This window comes from Oncorhynchus tshawytscha, linkage group LG30 (assembly GCF_018296145.1).
Source record: "Oncorhynchus tshawytscha isolate Ot180627B linkage group LG30, Otsh_v2.0, whole genome shotgun sequence".
Taxonomy (NCBI): domain Eukaryota; kingdom Metazoa; phylum Chordata; class Actinopteri; order Salmoniformes; family Salmonidae; genus Oncorhynchus; species Oncorhynchus tshawytscha.
This window is the reverse complement of record NC_056458.1, coordinates 26078265-26100794: the sequence shown is the minus strand read 5'-3', so window position 1 is coordinate 26100794 and position 22530 is coordinate 26078265. Positions and strand designations below refer to the sequence as shown.

General features: G+C 42.1%; 1 protein-coding gene across 2 annotated transcripts; it reads right to left on the bottom strand.

The window, feature by feature from the left end:
- Positions 1-9956: 9956 nt before the first annotated feature.
- Positions 9957-18908, bottom strand: LOC112228505 (PRKR-interacting protein 1 homolog). 2 transcript variants are annotated; one of them, XM_024393877.2, is made up of 6 exons: positions 18751-18908; positions 18472-18550; positions 18176-18276; positions 17969-18054; positions 17775-17833; positions 9957-11268 (listed from the first exon to the last, which is right to left on the bottom strand). In XM_024393877.2, the coding sequence occupies exons 1-6, from the start codon at positions 18877-18879 to the stop codon at positions 11171-11173; spliced, it is 552 nt and encodes a 183-aa protein (XP_024249645.1). In that variant the 5' UTR covers positions 18880-18908; the 3' UTR covers positions 9957-11170. The 2 variants fall into 2 exon arrangements, with proteins under 2 accessions (XP_024249645.1, XP_024249644.1); XM_024393876.2 differs by having other exon boundaries at positions 9958-11268; positions 17769-17833; positions 18751-18907.
- Between the last annotated feature and the right edge of the window lie 3622 nt (positions 18909-22530).

Genomic DNA, 22530 nt, shown 5'->3' with positions numbered 1-22530 from the left:
GGCCCCAAAAGGGCTAGGGGCCTTACTGTACATTAATGCTGCAAATCTGAACACACCAGGTGTGTTTACACATTACACAGTAATGATGACGCCATATAGGGGACATGAGAGAAATGGGTTGTTATTATTATGTTCTTCTCTTTCTAGTTTAATTATTGTAAAAATTAAAAAATACAACTAATATGAGGTTAAATAAGCTTGATTCACTTGGTGCACCCAATCATTGCCTCCAAATACATGTAGCCTATAATATGTGACTTTTAGCATTGTATTTTAAACATGGCTCAACTCAAGTTATTTTTAATGAAACAACAAAAGTAGACCTCTAAATAGCCATCAAACTAGTTATTAATTTGCATTCTCCCCCAGCCGTAATATCATAAACATATTGATCATGAATGGACCACTAAATGCAACATTTTCCTCTTTCAAACCCTCACTACAATTCTGTGGCTGGTTTTGGCAATTTATAGTCAGCGTAGCTCTTGAGCCTAATTGGGTTAGTGGAATTTTGGACACGAGAGGCTGTGGTTCTCTGTGGCTCATCCTCATAAGCAGGGTTTACATAGGGGGACGGATCCTTCAAGCTGTGAGTGGCATATATGTGCAATGATAATGGAAATTGGATGGTCTGTTTCTCCATCCGAAAGCAACTGCAGAGGACATAGAGGGTTGGAAAAATCAATTAATGTCAGGTAGCATATTAGATACATGCTACACAGCAGACTATGGAAATGGACAGTCAAATCCAGATAAACTCAGCAAAAAAAGATACTTCCCTTTTTCAGGACCGTCTTTCAAAGATAATTTGTAAAAATCCAAATAACTTCACAGATCTTCATTGTAAAGGGTTTAAACACTGTTTCCCATGCTTGTTCAATGACCCATAATCTGAATCTGACAATTAATCTTAATGGTTGTACAGTCGTCTCAAATACAACTGAAGGACCTCGGCGTTACTCTGGACCCTGATCTCTCTTTTGAAGAACATATCAAGACCATTTCAAGGACATCTTTTTTCCATCTACGTAACATTGCAAAAATCAGAAACTTTCTGTCCAAAAATGATGCAGAAAAATTAATCCATGCTTTTGTCACTTCTAGGTTAGACTACTGCAATGCTCTACTTTCCGGCTACCCGGATAAAGCACTAAATAAACTTCAGTTGGTGCTAAATACGGCTGCTAGAATCCTGACTAGAACCAAAAAAATTGATCATATTACTCCAGTGCTAGCCTCTCTACACTGGCTTCCTGTCAAAGCAAGAGTTGATTTCAAGGTTTTACTGCTAACCTACAAAGCATTACATGGGCTTGCTCCTACCTATCTCTCTGATTTGGTCCTGCCGTACATACCTACAGGTCACAAGACGCAGGCCTCCTAATTGTCCCTAGAATTTCTAAGCAAACAGCTGGAGGCAGGGCTTTCTCCTACAGAGCTCCATTTTTATGGAACGGTCTGCCTACCCATGTCAGAGACGCAAACTCGGTCTCAACCTTTAAGTCCTTACTGAAGACTTATCTCTTCAGTGGGTCATATGATTGAGTGTAGTCTGGCCCAGGAGTGGGAAGGTGAACGGAAAGGCTCTGGAGCAACGAACCGCCCTTGCTGTCTCTGCCTGGCCGGTTCCCCTCTTCCCACTGGGATTCTCTGCCTCTAACCCTATTACAGGGGCTGAGTCACTGGCTTACTGGGGCTCTCTCATGCCGTCCCTGGAAGGGGGTGCGTCACCTGAGTGGGTTGATTCACTGATGTGGTCGTCCTGTCTGGGTTGGCGCCCCCCTTGGGTTGTGCCATGGCGGAGATCTTTGTGGGCTATACTCAGCCTTGTCTCAGGATGGTAAGTTGGTGGTTGGAGATATCCCTCTAGTGGTGTGGGGGCTGTGCTTTGGCAAAGTGGGTGGGGTTATATCCTTCCTGTTTGGCCCTGTCCGGGGTGTCCTCGGATGGGGCCACAGTGTCTCCTGACCCCTCCTGTCTCAGCCTCCAGTATTTATGCTGCAGTAGTTTATGTGTCGGGGGCTAGGGTCTTTGTTATATCTGGGTCAGTTTGTTATATCTGGAGGACCTGAGCCTCCATGACCCAGGACTACCTGTGATGACCTTGCTGTCCCCAGTCCACCTGGCCGTGTGTCCTGTTCTGCCTGAATGCTGGTCATTTATGAACATTTGAACATCTTGGCGTGTTCTGTTATAATCTCCACCCGGCACAGCCAGAAGAGGACTGGCCACCCCACATCTCTCTCTTTCTCTTTCTTTCTCTCTCTCAGAGGACCTGAGCCCTAGGACCATGCCCCAGGACTACCTGACATGATGACTCCTTGCTGTCCCCAGTCCACCTGACCGTGCTGCTGCTCCAGTTTCAACAGTTCTGCCTTATTATTATACGACCATGCTGGTCATTTATGAACATTTGAACATCTTGTCCATGTTCTGTCATAATCTCCACCCGGCACAGCCAGAAGAGGACTGGCCACCCCACATAGCCTGGTTCCTCTCTAGGTTTCTTCCTAGGTTTTGGCCTTTCTAGGGAGTTTTTCCTAGCCACCGTGCTTCTACACCTGCATTGCTTGCTGTTTGGGGTTTTAGGCTGGGTTTCTGTACAGCACTTTGAGATATCAGCTGATGTATGAAGGGCTATATAAATAAATTTGATTTGATTTAAACAATGAACATGCACATGTTCGTTAAGACACTAACAGCTTACAGACGGTAGGCAATTAAGGTCACAGTTATGAAAACTTAGGACACAAAAACCTTTCTACTGACTCTGAAAAACACCAAAAGAAAGATGCCCAGGGTCCCTGCTCATCTGCGTGAACGTGCCTTAGGCATGCTGCAAGGAGGCATGAGGACTGCAGACGTGGCCAGTACAATAAATTGCAATGTCTGTACTGTGAGACACCTAAGACAGTGCTACAGGGAGACAGGACGGACAACTGATCGTCCTCGCAGTGGTAGACCACGTGTAACACCTGCATAGGATGGGTACATCTGAACATCACACCTGCGGGACAGGTACAGGATGGCAACAATTTCCCGAGTTACACCAGGAACGCACAATCCCTCCATCAGTGCTCAGACTGTCCACAATAGGTTGAGAGAGGCTGGACTGAGGGCTTGTAGGCCTGTTGTAAGGCAGGTCCTCACCAGACATCACCAGCAACAACTTCGCCTATGGGCACAAACCCACCGTCGCCGGACCAGACAGGACTGGCAAAAAGTGCTCTTCACTGGCGTGTCGCGGTTTTGTCTCACCAGGGTGATGGTCGAATTCGCGTTTATTGTTGAAAGAATGAGTGTTACACCGAGGCCTGTACTCTGGAGTGGGATCATTTGGAGGTGGAGGGTACGTAATGGTCTGGGGTGGTGTGTCACAGCATCATTGGACTGAGCTTGTTGTCATTGCAGGCAATCTCAACGCTGTGCGTTACAGGGAAGACATCCTCATCCCTCATGTGGTACCCTTCCTGCAGGCTCATCCTGACATGACCCTCCAGCATGACAATGCCACCAGCCATTCTGCTCGTTCCGTGTGTGATTTCCTATATGACAGGAATGTCAGTGTTCTGCCATGGCCAGCGAAGAGCCCGGATCTCAATCCCATTGAGCACATCTGGGACCTGTTGGATCGGAGGGTGAGCGCTAGGGCCATTCCCCCCAGAAATGTCTGGGAACTTGCAGGTGCCTTGGTCGAAGAGTAGCGTAACATCTCACAGCAAAAACTGGCAAATCTGGTGCAGTCCAGGAGGAGGAAATGCACTGCAGTACTTAATGCAGCTGGTGGCCACACCACATACTGACTGTTACTTTTGATTTTGACACCCCCTTTGTTCAAGGACACATTATTCAATTTTTGTTAGTCACATGTCTGTGGAACTTGTTCAGTTTATGGCTCAGTTGTTGAATCTTGTTATGCTCTTACAAATATTTACACATGTTAAGTTTGCTGAAAATAAACGCAGTTGACAGTGAGAGGATGTTTCTTTTTTTGCTGAGTTTAGATACACACGTCAGCAGCTGGACCATCTCCATCCCTATTTTAAACCATTATGAACCAACAAGCACAACTCCTGGACCTGTTGTTTTGGGCATAATGTGGCAGAACATAGAACTTCCCAACAACGGTCCCGATGTCTATGAAATTCAACTGGGAAAGGAGGTAGGTTATGTAACTCACAGGGCGTAGATAATCATGATGAGCAGCAGCAGCAAGGCCAAGAAGGCACACAGAATAGATGTTATGACAGTCATGGCCGCCGACCTTCCCGCAAGAACATCATTAATGCTGGCAGGGTTTTTCACTGGAGGAATAGACAATGATATTGTTTTTAAGTTAAGCAGAGGTACAAGGACATTTCCAATTGACTGTAAAGTTTTAGAAAATGTATGGGAAGCACTTACAAGAGTAAAGAGTGATGTTGCTGGACCAGAGACAACTGCAACAACTGTCTAGTTCGCTGGGAACACACTTAAATCTGAAAAAGGAGAAGACATATTATCATATTCTTGAAGGTCATAATTAAGGTTGGTTGCATTGAATCCACAAAATGGTACTTCAACTTAGATCCAAAGTCAATGAATGCATTGGGGTGGAGGGGTTCTGATCTGGCAATGGAATCAACAGGCAATACTCCATTACAGTTAATAGTGGAACAGTTCCCATCGGGGGGGGTTAGTTATTCGAGGCATTGGAAGAGAAGGTGGTCAGATCATGAGAGGCTGTCAATTGTCAATGTTGGAATTCGTGTTGTCGGCATCAAAAGTGCTGCCTCCCGTTGAACAGTAACAAGGATGTAGAATAAGAAATAACAAAAATTCAATTCTGTCCTTTTTATTTGTTCTTTCTGTATGTGAAGTACTTCCTACTGTAGTAACTTCGGTGCACCCAAACTTTCTAAAATGTTGACATTGCATGTCTTTTTATTTATCAATCAAAGATGTAAAAATGTTCAATTGCTCTTCCTGTGTGCCATATGGTTTTATATTTCCTTTGAAAAAAGAGAATTCCAGTACCTGTATCTATTGCCGGTACCAGCCATATTTCACAGGTAGCAGAAGAGCAGGACTCATTTTTCAGACTGTCGAAGTAACACCTTGGAGGCATCAGTATCACTGAATTGGAGGTTAGTTTCCCAGCCAAGCTGGAAGGTGTTATTGCAGGAGTGTTGTTGACTGATAAAACTGTAAAAGGACAAAGATAAATACATAGAAAAGCTCATTTGCTCATTAGAATGACATAGAAAAGGTTCTTATCTAAAATGTTTCCTCTTTGTTTTACAGATACACTCACCTGTAGGATGTGTCGAGTGGAACTAGAAGGTTGTATAAAAAGCAAGGTCCACTGTTATGGACTTTCTATCCAACTTCGCAGCAATATATTTTTAAATAGAGACACATGTCATCTTGATCATGTTGCACTTATTAAATAATAATAATAATTTCTTAATACTGGCTAAACCATTGAGGGAGGTCATGTTATTGCGCAACAAACTGTATGAGAGGTCACACTATTCATGTTCAGTCATGCCAATTGGATCTGAACACTATACCTACCAACTGACCACACACTGGTTGAATCAACATTGTTTCCACGTCATTTCAATGATATGACGTTGAACCAATGTGGAATAGACGTTGAATTGACGTCTGTGCATAGTGGGTAGCAATTGATTCTCCTCTCAAATTCTAGGTGAAGTAGAAATATTTTCCATATGAATACAGGTTTTCCAACCTGAATTTAGGGGGTTAAATCTGTCAGTTTAAACTAGAGATACACGTCTCAATCCACCGCATCCGCCTATGGCTGCCTTCTGCATCTGCTGTGGAAGGTGGCCGAGCTACAGCGGTGTTTGTCAGACCATGAGACATTCCGTGAAAACATTTTTTGGTCTTCTCACGAAAACATTGGTATGATTTGGACAACCAAACGAATATGTTTGACCCTCACGAACACGATGGTGTTCTCCGTTTTCCACATTTTGTTACGTTACAGCCTTATTCTAAAATTGATTACACCCCCCCCCTCAATCTAGCAGATTTATTAAAAATAAATAACTGAAATATTACATTTACATAAGTATTCAGACCATTTATTCAGTACTTAGTTGAAGCTCCTTTGCAGCCTCGAGTCTTCTTGGGTATGACGCTACAAGCTTGGCACAACCTGTATTTGGGGAGTTTCTCCCATTATTCTCTGCAGATCCTCTCAAGCTCTGTCAGGTTGGATGGGTAGCGTCGCTGCACAGTTATTTTCAGATCTCTCCAGAGATGTTCGATCGGGTTCAAGTCTGGGCTCTGGCTGGGCCGCTCAAGGACATTCAGAGACTTGTCCCGAAGCAACTCCTGCGTTGTCTTGGCTGTGTTAGGGTCATTGTCCTGTTGGAAGGTGAACCTTCACTCCAGTCTGAGGTCCTGAGAACTCTGAAACACGTTTTCATCAAGGATCTCTGTACTTTGCTCCATTCTTGTCCTCGATCCTGACTAGTCTCCCAGTCCATGCCGTTGAAAAACGTCTGCAACCATCATGGTGCCAGGTTTCCTCAAGATGTGACGCTTGGCATTCAGGCCAAAGAGTTCAATCTTGGTTTCATCAGACCAGAGAATCTTGTTTCTCCTGCTCTGTGAGTCCTTTAACTGCCTTTTGGCAAACTCCAAGCGGGCTGTCATATGCCTTTTACTGAGGAATGGCTTCCGTCTGGCACTTGTCGTGGAAATTTCCTCTATTTACCAAATCATGAGAGCAGACCACACACACACAAGTCAGAGTTAGTTATAAAAGTCCATCTTTAATCATATAAGCTCTATAGCATTTTGACTTTCAACAGTTCAGTATCTCTAAATGAAAAGTTGAGAGTCCGCCCACAATGGCAAAATGGGATCCTTTATAGCAAAGATCACACATAGTCAGACAGCATAGACATAATTCATCGTTCAGCTTTGTCTCCTTTCCCAAACCCCAGAACCATAAACCAATCCTCCATATCAACAGGCATATATCAAATTGTCATTTAGATACAACCCACTCTAAACACCACCTCCTGGACAAACTCACGGAGAGGAGAATGAGGATATAGGTTAAGATAGAAACAACATTAGAGGGAGCATAGAATGATTCCAGACACTGCCACCCTCCTTTCCCCACTGGGAAAGGTAGGGAGTAAAAGATATGTTTACACATGATGACACTTTGACCTCTCCCCTCTCAGCGGCCCATGCAACTTAGTCTTGACATAGAACAGATAACTGCAACCTCGCCACAGTATTATACAAAAATACCATTATGATGAGAATTAACTTACACACATTTGATGAATATTAAACATCTTACAAATGTTACCAACAAATTCTGAATCTTCCACGACACACCTCGACCATAAAAACCTGACTGGTGGAGTGCTGCAGAGATGATTGTCCTTCTGGAAGGTTTTCCCATCTCCACAGAGTTACTCTGGAGCTCTGTCAGACTGACAATCAGGTTCTTGGTCACCTGCCTGACCAAGGTCCTTCTCCCCCGAATGCTCAGTTTGGCCAGGCGGCCAGCTCTAGGATGAGTCTTTGCGTTTCCAAACTTCTTCCATTTAAGAATGATGGAGGCCACTGTGTTCTTGGGGACCTTCAATGCTGCAGAATGTTTTTGGTATCCTTCCCCAGATCTGTGCCTTGACAATCCCACCTCGGAGCTCTACGAACACTTCCTTCAACCTCATGGCTTGGTTTATGCTCTGATATGCAGTCAACTGTGGGAACTTATATAGACAGGTGTCAGCCTTTCCAAATCATGTCCAATCCATTGAATTTACCACAGGTGGACTCCAATCAAGTTGTAGAAACAGCTCAAGGATGATCAATGGAAACCAGAGCTCAATTTAGATTCTCATAGCAAAAGGGTCTGAATACTATTTTTTTAATCAATTTGATAACATATTTAAAACCTGTTCCATGAGAGTATTGTGTGTAGATTGAGGATTTTTTATTTAATCAATTTTAGAAAAAGGCTGTAAAGTAACTAAATGGAAAAGTCAAGTGGTCTGAATATTTTCTGAGTACAGTATAGTTTTGTGCCAACCCCCTAAAAGGGGTTAAATTTGTAAAAAAATATATAAAAAAAAAAATATATATATATACACACATACATACACACACACACACACACAATACCAGTCAAAAGTTCACACATCGACTCATTCAAGGGTTTTTATTTTTACATTGTAGAATAACAGTGAAGACAAAACACACATGGAATCATGTAGTAACCAAAAAAGTGTTAAACAAATCATAATATATTTTAGATTCTTCAAAGAAGCCACCCTTTGCCTTGATGACAGATTTGCACACTCTTGGCATTCTCTCAACCATCCTTCATGAGTTAGCCACCTGGAATGCATTTAAATTAACAGGTGTGCCTTGTTAAAAGTTAATTTGTAGAATTTCTTTCCTCCTTACTGTGTTTGAGTCAATCAGTTGTGTTGTGACATGGTAGGGGTGGTATACAGAAGATAGTCTTTTACCAAATAGGTTTAAGTCCATATTGCGGCAAGAACAGCTCAAATAAGCAAAGAGAAACGACAGTCCATCATTACTTTAAGACATGAAGGTAAGTCAATGCGGAACATTTTGAAAGTTTCTTTAAGTGCAGTCGCAAAAACCAAGCGCTGATTAAACTGGATGTCATGAGGACCGCCACAGTAAAGGACGACCCAGAGTTACCTCTGCTGCAGAGGATAAGTTCATTAGAGTTACCAGCCTCTGGAATTGCAGCCCAAATAAATGCTTCAGAGTTCAAGTCACAGACACATCTCAACATCAACTGTTCAGAGGAGACTGAGTGAACCGGGCCTTCATGGTTGAATTGCCGCAAAGAAACCACAAAATAAGGACACCAATAAGAAGAAAAGTCTTGCTTTGGCCAAGAAACACAAGCAACGGACATTAGACCAGTGGAAATCTGTCCTTTGGTCTGAGTCTAAATTTGAGATTTTTGGATCGATCCTGTCTTTGTGAGATGCAGAGTAGGTGAACGGATGATCTCCACATGTTTATTTTATTTTTACCTTTATCTAACCAGGCAAGTCAGTTAAGAACAAATTCTTATTTTCATTGACGGCCTAGGAACAGTGGGTTCACTGCCTGTTCAGGGGCAGAACGACAGATTTGTACCTTGTCAGCTCGGGGATTTGAACTTGCAACCCTGCCGCCCCAGGGTAGCCTAGTGATTCCCACCGTGAAGCATGGAGGAGGTGGTGTGGTGGTGTGATGATGCTTGCTGGTGTCTGTGATTTATTTAGAATTCAAGGCACACGTAACCAGCATGGCTACAACAGCATTCTGCAGCGATACACCATCCCATCCGGTTTGTGCTTAATGGGACTATCATTTGTTTTTCAACAGGTAAGGGGCCTAGCCCAAACAATGACCATTATTCCTCTTCCACCAAACTATACAGTTGGCTCAATGCATTGGGGCAGGTAGCGTTCTCCTGGCATCCGCCAAACCCAGATTCGTCCGTCGGACTGCCAGATGGTGAAGCGTGGTTCATCACTCCAGAGAACGCGTTTCCACTGCTCCAGAGTCCAATGGCGGCAAGCTTGACACCACTCCAATCAACGCTTGCCACTGCACATGGTACCTTAGGCTTGTGTGCGGCTGCTCGGCCATGGAAACCCATTTCATTAAGCTCCTGACAAACAGTGCTTGTGCTGACGTTGCTTCCAGAGGTAAGGAGTGTTGCAACCGAGAGAGTTCTGTGAGCTTGTGTGTCCTACGACTTCGCGGCTGGGCCATTGTGTCTAGATTTTTCCACTTCACAATAACAGCACTTACAGTTGACCGGGGCAGCTCTAGCAGGACAGTAATTTAACAAACTGACTTGTTAGAAAGGTGGCATCCTATGACTGTGCCATGTTGAAAGTCACTAAGCTCTTCAGTAAGGCCATTCTACTGCCAATGTTTGTCTACAGAGATTGCATGGCTGTGTGCTTGATTTTATACACCTGTCAGCAACAGGTGTGGCTGAAATAGCCAAATCCACTCATTTGAAGTGTCCACATACTTTTGTATATATAGTGTATACACAAACTTCACATAAGTTCAGTAGGGGAAAAAAGTAAGTTATCCTATTCAGGTCAAACACTTACTGTAGGACTTGATACAGAGATTAAACGGTTTAGGATGTGTTTTTCAAATTAGGACAAAACCTGATTCCTCATCTATGTAGAGATAGGTCACTGGAGGACCCTTGACAATAGCCACCGAACCGGTCTGGCAGGTGTGAAAACTGAGTAACTGGGTGATAGTCCTTGACAACCAACAATACACATATTTGAGGAAGGAAAATAAAGCATTACACCAATCTTGTTGTACAATGGAACCGCCAATAGCCGATTTGCAAGTCAAGGTCAAGAGGTATGCCATACCAGCAAACTAGTTCAAACTCATTCCATTAAAGATTACAAATACTAGTACTAGACTACTCTTGTTACAAATACTAGACCAATTCTATTATCCTTCCCTAAATTAATTTCACATGGAGGGTGGAATGAGTGGAGTGACCCCTATGAGTATTATGTCCTGCTCAGCATTGTGGAAATAGCTTGAAAGTGCTACCTAAAGTAATTGTATATCTAGTGAAATTGGGTTATCATTTAGTAATACATTCCAGAAGATTCTATTGGGGTAAAATACAGCAAATATAGGCCCAATTCTTCCCAGATGTCTTATGAAAAATATATACACAAGCATAGTATAAAATAAAATGTGAGAAATGACGCTACCACACAACAAGTTTCAAAGTAGAGACATGCGTGAAATTAACACCTTGATAATCATATTCATCAGGGCACACAGTAGCAAAAGGGTTTTGCAACGAAAAACAAAAACGAGCAAGTCTTATTTCAAGTTCAGGTAGTCCCTCCCTGTTACAGACCATTTGGTGCCTAATGAATACAACCCAGCTTTGTCATCCTCAATTCAAAGAATCTAACTACAACCACAAGTTGGGAAGAACAGCAGTTACCTAACAGAGGCTTATCTCCCTTGGTTCGCTCAGATAATGTCTCAAATCCATGACGTTGATCAAAGCTAGGCTGTGTTGACTTCTGAACTGGTATTAGATGTTGTCCCACCGTTCAATTTCGTCTTGGAGCATGTCTCATGACCCGGGGCCATGCATTCATCTCTTCCCCATGACGAAACTGGGCGCCTCTGCATCATCCTCAGCCTCCCTCTCCTGGTCGTCCTCTTCACTGCTGGAGGAGGACTTCTCAGAATCTAAAGAGAGGGGACACCAAAAATAGTAAAAATCAGTCTCTTCTGCCATAACTTTTTACCATGACCATTTTCCACTAAGAAACTACTGGACCGGGTTTAGAAACGTTAACATCTCTGATCGGTTTCCCAAAACCATTGTTAATAACATTGCACTTGTAATCTTACAAATGCATCAGACCACTCGTAGAACAGCCAAGTGTGTCATTAGATTATATTTTGCATTCCCAAGTCACTTGAGGTAGAAAGCTGGCTCTAGATGGCTGGAACTCCTTTTAGCATAGAGATTGCCATTGATGGCTTCCACCATTTAAAAAGTAGTCAAGAGGGTGGGGATTTCTCTGGGTTGGGAGCGATCAGGCAATGATCGGCACTAGGGCTGGCACGCTAATTGTACAATGGTGTAACCGACGTGAATGAAAAAAAAAAAAGCCTTCAAAATATATTTGCTAAAATTAATGTATTATCAACTTGATTCAAGTAGTAGATATATTATCCCAATTTCAGTAGTGTAAATTGATAATTGTTTTGCTACCTGAATGCATTTATATCAAACTGTCTCCATCTCCTCCCAACGCACACACTCTCCTTCAAAATGCCTCCATTATCTGTACTACAGTGAGCATAACTCTGCACGTTCTCTGGTTTGTAAAGATGGTAAAATACACCCGTAAAAATCACCACCATGCTGAAATGAGCTACCAAATATCATCTTGGTGAGTGTGGACATTTATAAGCTGAAGTCATCAATGACGTTATAAAAACCAAGTCGAGAGCCATGCTAGGCTAGCAAACATCAAGTATGTGAGAAACGTGTATTTTTTTTTTTTTTTTAAAACCTTAAGTTAACTAGGCAAATCAGTTAAGAACAAATTCTTATTTTGAATGACGGCCAGGAACAGTGGGTTCAGGGGCAGAACGACAGATTTGTTCCTTGTCAGCTCAGGGATTTGAACTTGCAACCTTTCGGTTACTAATCCAACACTCTAACCACTAGGCTACGCTGCCGCCCCGTAGTGGGAGAGTAGACTCCAAAAAGAAATACAATTTGCCTAGGCAGCTAGGCTGACGTAGGCTACCAATTAGCCTTGTATATTTAGGTTAGTATACATTGTCAGACGGCTCCATATGCATTCATAATCAATCACCCAGTTAATTAGTGTGTGCGCACATCTGACACTGCAGCTGTAGCACTTGTGCTAATTTTGGTCCGTTTTGTCAAATTTCAGTCAGAGCAGGAGCCGGAGTCATTCACCACTACCTGCTAGTGGAGAATCGACTCCAAAATAATTGATTCCTCGACTCCTTGCCCTTTGACTCCCGGTGTCGACTCCCATTTCTGGGTGTAAAGCTTAGCTTTCACTAAGAATCGACTCCTAGTCAGCATTTTTGCAACGGAGGAGACCGAATAGTGGCCGTAGGCTACTTCAAACAACAGAAACTCTTGCACGAGCGAAAGCGAGAGGCACAGTCAGGCATAGGCAGGTCGGACACCAGACACTGCACTTGACACATTTATGAAATTGCTTATCCCAGTTACTAATAAGCATGCACCCATTAAGAAAAATACTGTAAAAACTTAAATCCACATTTTAATTAAAAAATTGTTTGTCTGAGCGGGATGAGGAAAAAGGAATAGCAAATAAGTGTCTGCACAACTGATTGGCAAGTGTACTGCAATTTGAGAAATCATGTGATTAAACCAAATAAAAATAAATCTACACTATGAAATAAAGATAAATGACAAATGATAGTAAAAAGCTTTGGAGCACCTTAAAATGACATTTTGGGCAAAAAGCTCCATCATTCATTGAATTAGCTGGCTCGTTCATCACAAAACCCACTGATATTGCCAACTACTTAAAATTATTTTTTCCATTGGTAAGATTAGCAACTTAGGCATCACATGCCAGCAACTACAGGGTTCTATTCAATAGAGCACACCACAGCAAAATGCTCTGCAACAAATTGGGTGGGTGTTTGTTATTGGACAATTTTTTACGGTATCTAATTGGTAGTTAGTCTTTTCCCATCGCTGCAACTCCCGTACGGACTCAGAAGAGGCGAAGTTTGAGAGCCATGTGACCTCCGATCCGAAACACAACCCTGCCAAGCCAACCGAAAGGTTGCAAGTTCAAATCCCCGAGCTGACAAGGTACAAATCTGTCGTTCTGCCCCTGAACAGGCAGTTAACCCACTGTACCTAGGCCGTCATTGAAAATAAGAATTTGTTCTTAACGGTCTTGCCTAGTTAAATAAAAAGGTTGAAAAAAACATTTTAAAAACCCGAAAGCCAGCCTCACCAACGCGTCGGCGGAAACGCCGTACAACTGGCGACCGAAGTCAGCATGCATGCGCCCGGCCCGCCAGGGTTGCTAGAGCGTGATCGGACAAGGACATCGCGGCCGGCCAAACCCTCCCCTAAGCCGGACGATGCTGGGCCAATTGTGCGCTGCCTCATGGGTCTCTCGGTCGCGGCCGGCTGTGACACAGCCTGGGATCGAACCCAGGTCTGTAGTGACGCCGCTAGCACTGCGATGCAGCGCCTTAGACCGCGACGACACTCGGGAGGCCCAGTCCCTCCATGTTTTAGTTTGTTTTTACCCCGGTTGGTGCCTAATGAATACGACCCATGTTCATAGGGCAGGTCTCTCACCTTTAATATTTGCTACTGGGGCTACTGTTTAATTAATAAATACCTTATCACTTTAATGTTAACACCCTACTTTGTTTTTCACGTATCTCCAGAAACAGTCAACACGTTTGGCTTTTTCTCCTTGGTTTTGTGTACAATTAAAAGTGTAGTTGGCTGTACAGGCTTCACCGAAGGACTTTGTCTCAATATCATGGTTTAAATGACATTAAGCCATCCCTTTTTAATGTTTGTTCAAATAGGTAAACTGTCATGGTCAAAACATATTGATACAACAGTAGCTACGATGGGGAGAAGTCTGTCCATAATAAAGCATTGCTCTGCATTCTTAACAGCACTATCAACAAGGCAGGTCCTACAGGCCCTAGTTGTGTTGCACCTGGACTACTGTTCAGTCATGTGGTCAGGTGCCACAAAGAGGGAATTAGGATAATTGCAATTTGCCCAGAACAGGGCAGCACAGCTGGCCCTTGGATATACATAGAGAGTTAACATTAATAATATGCATGTCAATCTGTAAATATGCAGTGGTGGAAATTATGAAATGTAATGCGATGTAGTATTTTAAACTGTATGTAACTGTTGTACGTTGCTGGACACCAGAAAAAAAAAATGGGGATCCATAATAAATACAACCGAAGAAAATGTACTGCTTTATTAAAATTGAGATGGCCTCAATGGTGCTATCCATGCTGTCAGATACCATAATGGCAGAAACAAAGAGGAGTTCCCTTTCTATATAGCTTTACACACAAGATCTCAGCCAAACACAGATCAAATTGTGTATCTGTCTCTTTGTGACCGTCAATAACGTCATAGTTTAATACAAATATGAAGATGGCAATGTTATAAACAAGCGAATCAAGGTAAAAATAAATAAAAAAGGATCTAATGAAAACCAATGACTGCATTAATGTTACAAGATAGCTTTTATAGGCTACATATTTCAATCATATTAAAATAATTTTCATTTACTTATTTTTCCAATATTTGTCATTGTGTAATCATTCTAATGTGAGGGTAAGAATGTGAATAGAGAAAGCTGATCCGAAGGCAGTGTCGCCTTCTTTCGATCCTATCGATATTAACATACACAGAGCACACAAAAAATAAGAACACTTATTTCCATGACAGACTGACCAGGTGAACGCTATGATTCCTTATTGATTACACCTGTTAAATTCACTTCAATCAGGGTAGATGAAGGGGAGGAGACAGGTTAAAGAAGGATTTTTAAGCTTTGAGACATGGATTATGTATGGGTGCCATTCAGAGGGTGAACCGGCAAGACAATAGATTTAAGCACCTTTGAACGGGGCATGGTAGGTGCCAGTCGCACCAGTTTGAGTGTGTCAAGAACTGCAACACTGCTGGGTTTATCATGCTCAACAGTTAAGGGCCAAAGGGGATGTAGTGCAACTCAATATTAGGAAGGTGTTCCTAATGTTTTGTTCACTCTGTATACAACAACACACTTAAACCTTGTTCACACTGCAGGCCTTAATGCTCAAAACAGTTTTGTTTTTCAAATCCCTTTTGGAATACTGACTGTCCGAACGGAAAAGACATTGGATTTGTGTGTTCAGACTGTAGTCATTTGCGGACATTGCTACGCTAGTTGTCATGGTAACAGCAGGTATGCATGCAGTGGCATAGGGTAATTGGTGGTGGTGCTTCCTCTCACTCAAAAGTTGTGTGGTAAGCTAAGATGTCATTGCCTGCCATTGGAAGTATCCCAGTTGCTTTGAATGTTCAAAAATCAGTGTTATTACACTTTTAGAGCCTCAAAGAATAAGATGTTTTGAATCAAGTCTTTTTTGGCTTACCACAACAGTCAACTAGCTAGCTAGCTGGTTGGTTAGCTTGCTAGCACATCAAATAAAATGTTATTGGTCACATACACATGGTTAGCAGATGTCAACGCGAGTGTAGCAAAATGCTTGTGCTTCTAGTTCCGACAGTGCAGTAATATTAACAAGTAATCTAACAATTGCCCAACAACTACCTTTTACACACAAATCTAAAGGGATGGAGGAGAATATGTACATGTAAGTATATGGATGAGTGTTGGCCGGGCGGCATAGGCAAGGTGCAATAGATGGTATAAAATATGATATGAGTAATGTAAGACATGTAAACATTATTAAAGTGGCATTGTTTAAAGTGACTAGTGATCCATTCATTAAAAAGTGTCCAGTGATTGGGTCTCAATGTAGGCAGCAGCATCTCTGAGTTAGTGATTCCTGTTTAGCAGATTGATGGCCTTGAGATAGAAGCTGTTTCAGTCTCTCGGTCCAAGCTTTGATGCACCTGTACTAACCTCGCTTTCTGGATGGTAGCTGTGTGAACAGGCGGTGGTTGTTGTCCTTGATCTTTTTGGCCTTCAAATCAAATCATCAAATCAAATTTATTTGTTTGTCAGACTTTTGGGTGATAAGCCAGATTTCTTTAGCCTCCTGAGGTTGAAGAGGCGCTGTTAAGCTTTCTTCACCACACTTTGTGTGGGTGGACCATTTCAGTTTGTCCGTGGTGTGTATCTCCAATGCACTGCTTTATAAACTCACTCACTGAGTCAGCGTATAGATCAATGTTATCTGAGGCTGACCGGAACATATCGCGGTCCACATGATCAAAAGAATCTTGAAGCGTGGATTCCAATTGGTCAGACCAGCGTTGAATGGTGCTAGTCACTGGTACATCATATTTGAGTTTCTGCCTATAAGACAGTAGGAGCAAGATGGAGTCGTGTTAGGATTTGCCGAAGGTGAGGGCGGGGGAGGGCTTTGTATGCATCGCGGAAGTTAGAGTAGCAATGATCAAGTGTATTACACCCAAGCGTAGTGCAATCAATATGCTGATAGAATTTAGGTAGCCTTGTCCTCAAATTTGCTTTGTTAAAATCCCCAGCTACAATGAATGCAGCCTCAGGATATATGGTTTCCAGTTTACATCGAGTCCAGTGAAGTTCCTTGAGGGCCGTCTTGGTGTCTGCTTGAGGGGGAATGTACACAGCTGTGACGATAACTGACGAGAAATCACTCATTTGTTTGTAAAGTTTGAACAACCTAGTTGACTGTTCAGAAGAGTTGCATGGCCAGGAATCAGATTTATTTATGAGTGGTTTGAAATTTGGCTGGAAATATCTGATTCCAAGTGCTCTTTGGCTATTCAGACTATAGGAAAAAAGATCAGATTTAAATGTGCAAAAATAGAATTTGAGTCACTTCAAACTGCCAGTGTGAACAAGGCTTTAGTGAGCATTCTCTACGTGCTAGCCTAGCAGTTAAGAGCATTGGGCCAGTAACCAAAAGGCCGACATCTGTCAATGCGCCCTTGAGCAAGGCACTTAACCCTAATTGCTCCTGTAAGTCACTCTGGATAAGGGCTTCTGCTAAATTACTAAAATGAAAATATGTTTTGGGAAACGCATGTTACATATTTGTCTGTTAAAAAAAACAGTGCATTATTAAAACACTCATAGGCTTAAGTTCCATGCTATTGGGAAACCTAGCCCTGTTCTGTAGCACAATATGCAAGTACAATTTGGCTCTTGCACTGCCCTTATGAAGAATATTGCAGTCAGAGTGTAGTATAACTGCAGTGCAGTATGCTGCAAATACCGCATCAAAAATAAGTTTTTTACTGCCGTAATTCTGCAATTACTGTGTCCAAAATACCACAGTCGACAGCAGTTACTACACTTTTACTGTAGTTTCAAAACTATTATCTTTTTTGTAAGTGTGGCCATAGCAACACGAGTTGTGGACTTGCTCTTCGTCACACTTCTGAACATCTGAGGGGAACATGTTTCAATAAAATCCATCACTTAAATGTCATTTTTTCCTTTTACCTTCACCTTTGTTGGCATCCTGCTTGGCTTTTTTTGCCATAAGCTTCTTCTGCTTCAGCTTTTCCCTGAAATACACATACATATGTGTAACATAAACCATCATCAAGTATACAAATTACAGCAGAGATTCAAAGAATAAAGGCCATGTATGCTCTATACATTTTTATTTTATTTAGCGGGTCCATGATTACTGCACCAACCTTTTCTTCCTGCGTTTGGCTGTTCTTACATCAGCTGCCTGTTGGTTATCTGACACCTTGTCAAGATAGTCCAAATCCATCTTTTGCTGCAAGAACATTTTATTATTAAAATCTTATTGGTTACCCCCACCGCTTGAAAGAAATTGGTTCCCATGAGAAACGATGTAGTCGGGCGTCCTTGGGGAGCCCGTAATAAAAAATGCCCACCTTCTCAGTCATCTTGTCCAGGAAGTCCTGTCTCTGATACTCTCGCCTGCGAAGGTGTCTGTACACATGGAATTCTCCACTGCCAGCTCCTGCACTGGAGCCTGGAGAAGATTCATTACATATCTCATCAGTGGGTTTAAAACATATTGCTTAGGCTTTAGTGTTTTTGAAAAATGCGTCCATACGCCTCTCTTGCAAGGGCTCGCTCTACTCTTGGACAGCAAAACAAGGGAATCGTACATGCCCTTGCCGCTACCTGAGAATTCACAAATTCATCCGCCAAATTGCAGGCTTACCCATCACATCCCGCACAAACTCCGGAGGAGCCCGGGGGTTCCATTCTTTCGGTCGGTCTGGGATAGGAGCAGGTTTATCCTGCAAACATACGTGAGTATTCAGAGATTTTTACGATAAATTAACTAAATACTTGCTATAGTCACACACTGTTATATCTACCGTAACGTTAAGCACATATTCGCTGGTGCTAACGTCGTTAGTTAGCCTGGCTAGCTGTGGAGATAAACATGTGCCATTTGAAGATATCCTCAAAGGCCCGAACCTCCCCAGCCACTTACAGGGTTTCTCATCAATCTCTCCAATTTCAGGCGTTGCTCCTCTGCTGGAGTTTTGGCTATAATCAAAGGCTGAGATTCCTTTCCTGGCTGTTTCCCTGGTCTCCCATCTTTTTCCTTGATCACCGCCATCTTTCGAATATGATGTTTGTCTTCTTCTACATTGATTTGTAAGTACAAGGTTTAGCACCGCCTAGCGTACTGGTGGGTGCATTCCTGGAAACGATACATTAGTATTGTGCTAAATTGGTTATTATTTTACTGGTATATTAGGCAGGCACTCATAGAAAAACACAATGAACGATGTTCTTTCAAAGTAAGGTAGTTGATTTACCTTGCAGCATGTTATTCTAAAGTAGCACCTCCTTGAGAAAGTTGTAATGCAGAAGTCTTGATAGGCCAACAGGGGGCACTCCTCCCCCTAGTTCAGGGATCATCAAATACATTCATGTGGGCCGATTTTTTTTATTGAGCGGATGGTCAAGGGGCCGGAACATAATTAAAAATAATTTGTAGACTGCAAATTGACCGCATGAAGCCCAAACAGATAGAACGTTTGATTAAAACATAGTAATTTCAAACCTTGCTTATATTTGTATACAATCACATTTTTATTTAACCTATGCAAGTCAATTAGTGCCTGCCTAATATACCAACAGGAACAGTGGGTTAGCTGCCTGTTCAGGGGCAGAACGAGAGATTTGTATCTTGTCAGCTCAGGGATTCAAACTTGCAACCTTTGGGTTACTAGTCCAACACTTTAACCACTAGACGACCCCGTTGCCCCATATATCTCTTGATTATGCATGTGAATACTTTGGAACAGATTTCCAAAATTAAAATCACTTGGAGCTGGTGTTTTTAGAGTATTTTATGTCCAAAAATTTACAAAATGTAATTAAAAATAAATGTCAGCTCAGAAAACTTGGGGACCAAGTAAAATGACCCACAGACCAAATTAGGCACGCGGGCCGCCAGTTGGGGAACCCTGCCCTAGTTTAATCGGCCAATCTTCAGTTTCTACTACCATTTGTGGACATAAATTAATGATATGTACCCACTGATTTTTGAAGAATATCTATTTGCGGCCATATATATTGGCACCCTTGCACTTTAAAAAAAAATCGATTTATTCTAAAATAAATTGAAATTGATTATTGGATTTTCTTGTTATTGGATTTTTAACATTACAGAAATAAATATATTTTTGTAAAACATTTATTGAAATTCTCAAACAATCAAACATGGGGAGTTTTGATAATGTTGTGGGGTTGCTTTGCTGCCTCTGGTACTGGGGAACTTAAACATGCGTGCGCAAGGCATCATGAAGTCAGCAGATTATCTACGGCGAGATCATAAAACAGCAGTTGATGGAGAGCACCCCTCAAACATTGAAGAATTAAAACAGTTTGCTGGTAAAAAAAAAGGGGGCCAAATCACAAAGGTGTAGCAAGCTCATTGATGGCTACAATAAGTGTTTGTTTGCAGTTATCATGGGAAAAGGCTGTGTAATCAAGTACTAGCTCCGGGGTGCCAATAATTATAATTTTGTCCATGTCATTTGTCTCCATTATAACTTAAGTTTACAAAAAAATCAAATTTGTTCTGCAATGTAGAAACTCCAATAACAAGATGTTATTCATTATTATTTCAACTCTTTTTTTTAGAAGAAATTGGGAATTATTTAAGAAAGGTGCAAGGATGGCAATTTATTTCACATAAATTTTTACTTATAAATGCCTCATGAGCTTTAGTTCAACAGTCATACCCAATCAGAACCCAAAATATAGCCTAAGCTTGTTTTATTCCAATGTTTGTGAACAAAATAAATGTAAACAGATTCTGTATAGACTCAAAACAAGCTTAAAACTATAATTTTGATATAATGGTCAGTACTTACATCCATAGCTCTGTCTATGAATTTGAGTGGTTGCATTACTCCAGCCCCATCCCTCAGCTTTTTACGGAAACAGTGGTGGGGGCAATGCTTTGTTGTTTCAACAGTGGTTTTGCCCCTTTAAAGGCAAAAGCTAGGGATACTTGGCTTGATCCTGCCTTGAAAAACATATTCCACAACCCTTTCACCTTAAAAATGACATCCCATTTATTGTGACAATGTAACCAACTCTACTTGACGCATGATTTCTTTGTTGGCCATTGCTCAACAACTAATGCTTGTTGGGCATGTTGGCATAAGATGATGCATTAGCATCACCCAGGAGAGGAGCGAGCGTAAGGTTAGCCTTAAAAAAATAACTCCATTCCTTTCCATAATAGCAATATTTTGTTATATTTAGTGTAGTTTTCCTAGTCAGACTTTGAACATCAACATCATGCAAGTTGTTCAGTACAGAGCACTCTAACCTCACCTATCGATACCAAAGCCAACACACAATCGATGGTCTCTGTTATGACAATAAGCATATAACAACTCTTATGCAACATAGTCTGAATGGTCAAAGCCACAGTGTTACAGAGTTTCAATTAGGCTTACTTTCAGTCCCTCCGAGAGCGGCAATTACGCAAGACAAATATGATACACACTCAAAATGCATCAACTCGTTGCATCTGAATTGATTAGACTGGTTACATCCTAAACAGAGAGCAATAGGGATATTTCCCCCCTTTACACATCAACCGTAGGGAGAATGTTTATGTTGAGTCAACCAGGCAGATATAAACACAATTGAACTCCCAATAGGCACACATACACCATACACACTTACTGTGTGTGTGTTTGTTCATTCCTGCGTTTGTGCATACAAGTATGCTTAACAGGTTGAGGGAGGTCCGGAAGCAACAGGGATGATTTCTCCCAGTAAACTCTGTCTGAGCTGGTTTGTGAATGCACTCGAAGACTCCCTCAATTAATGTCAGCCCATATTTGAATAGGCTGTGGCAGCTCTCACAACAGCTCCCTGACTAAAGTGGACACTGTACTCACCCCTTGCTTGGTTACCCCTCAGTCCCCCCAACCTCCCATAGAGTTTCTCTCTAGGGTACAGGACTTGTTTATGCCACTCGCTCTGCGTGGCATTCTCTGGAGGCGTTGTGTGGGCTCTAGTCAAAATGATTTCATTTTCCCTATTACGCCCACAGCATCTTAATGTCAGCAGGGATGTGCCAGTTACGTAACATGTAGCACACTCACGATGGGATGTTTAAAACATGCAGATGGGTGCCAAATTGGGGATTAGCAAGCAAGAGAACATCAGCCAGAGAAAGGGAGACTGAGTGAGATGGACTATATGCTGTGCTACAGCCCCCTGTCTTTGGGGCACAGGGGCTTATGTTAATTTGATACGGCTCTCGTGAATTTGACATTGATCGGCCCTGCCCCTTCCTCTCCTCAAATTCAGTTCTAACTCAAACCACTCACCAGATAGACCCTGCTAAAATATCAAAGGCGGATAACTGTCTGGACAGAACATCACAGCTTCTCCCTGTGTTGCCTTTCAACTGGCCCTGTCTTTTGTTGGGCCTTCCCTTGACTGAACTCCCATCCCCCAACAACCCCTACAGGGGCATTTGATAGGGCTAATAAGCAACATAAACAATCGCACGCACACATATTGTTTTCACCTGATCCCATACTGTGAATAGTTGAAGGGAAAATAAATATTTCTGCCTTCATTAAACATCAAACATTCACCAGACTTAAATCTCTATACTGTACATAGGAAAAAGGCAAATCTGCTTTCATAGATCAAATTTATCATTCAACTATGAAATATAGCTGATGATTTTTATGGTGTGTATGCAAAGGATTGGAGCTGGAGATAA

Coding starts and splice junctions, on each gene's coding strand:
- LOC112228505 (XM_024393876.2), bottom strand. CDS start 18,879: ATGGCGGTGATCAAGGAAAAAGATGGGAGACCAGGGAAACAGCCAGGA. Junction 18,055..18,175: donor TGGACAAGATGACTGAGAAG/GTGGGCATTTTT, acceptor ATGTTCTTGCAG/CAAAAGATGGATTTGGACTA. Junction 17,834..17,968: donor GCCAAACGCAGGAAGAAAAG/GTTGGTGCAGTA, acceptor TGTGTATTTCAG/GGAAAAGCTGAAGCAGAAGA.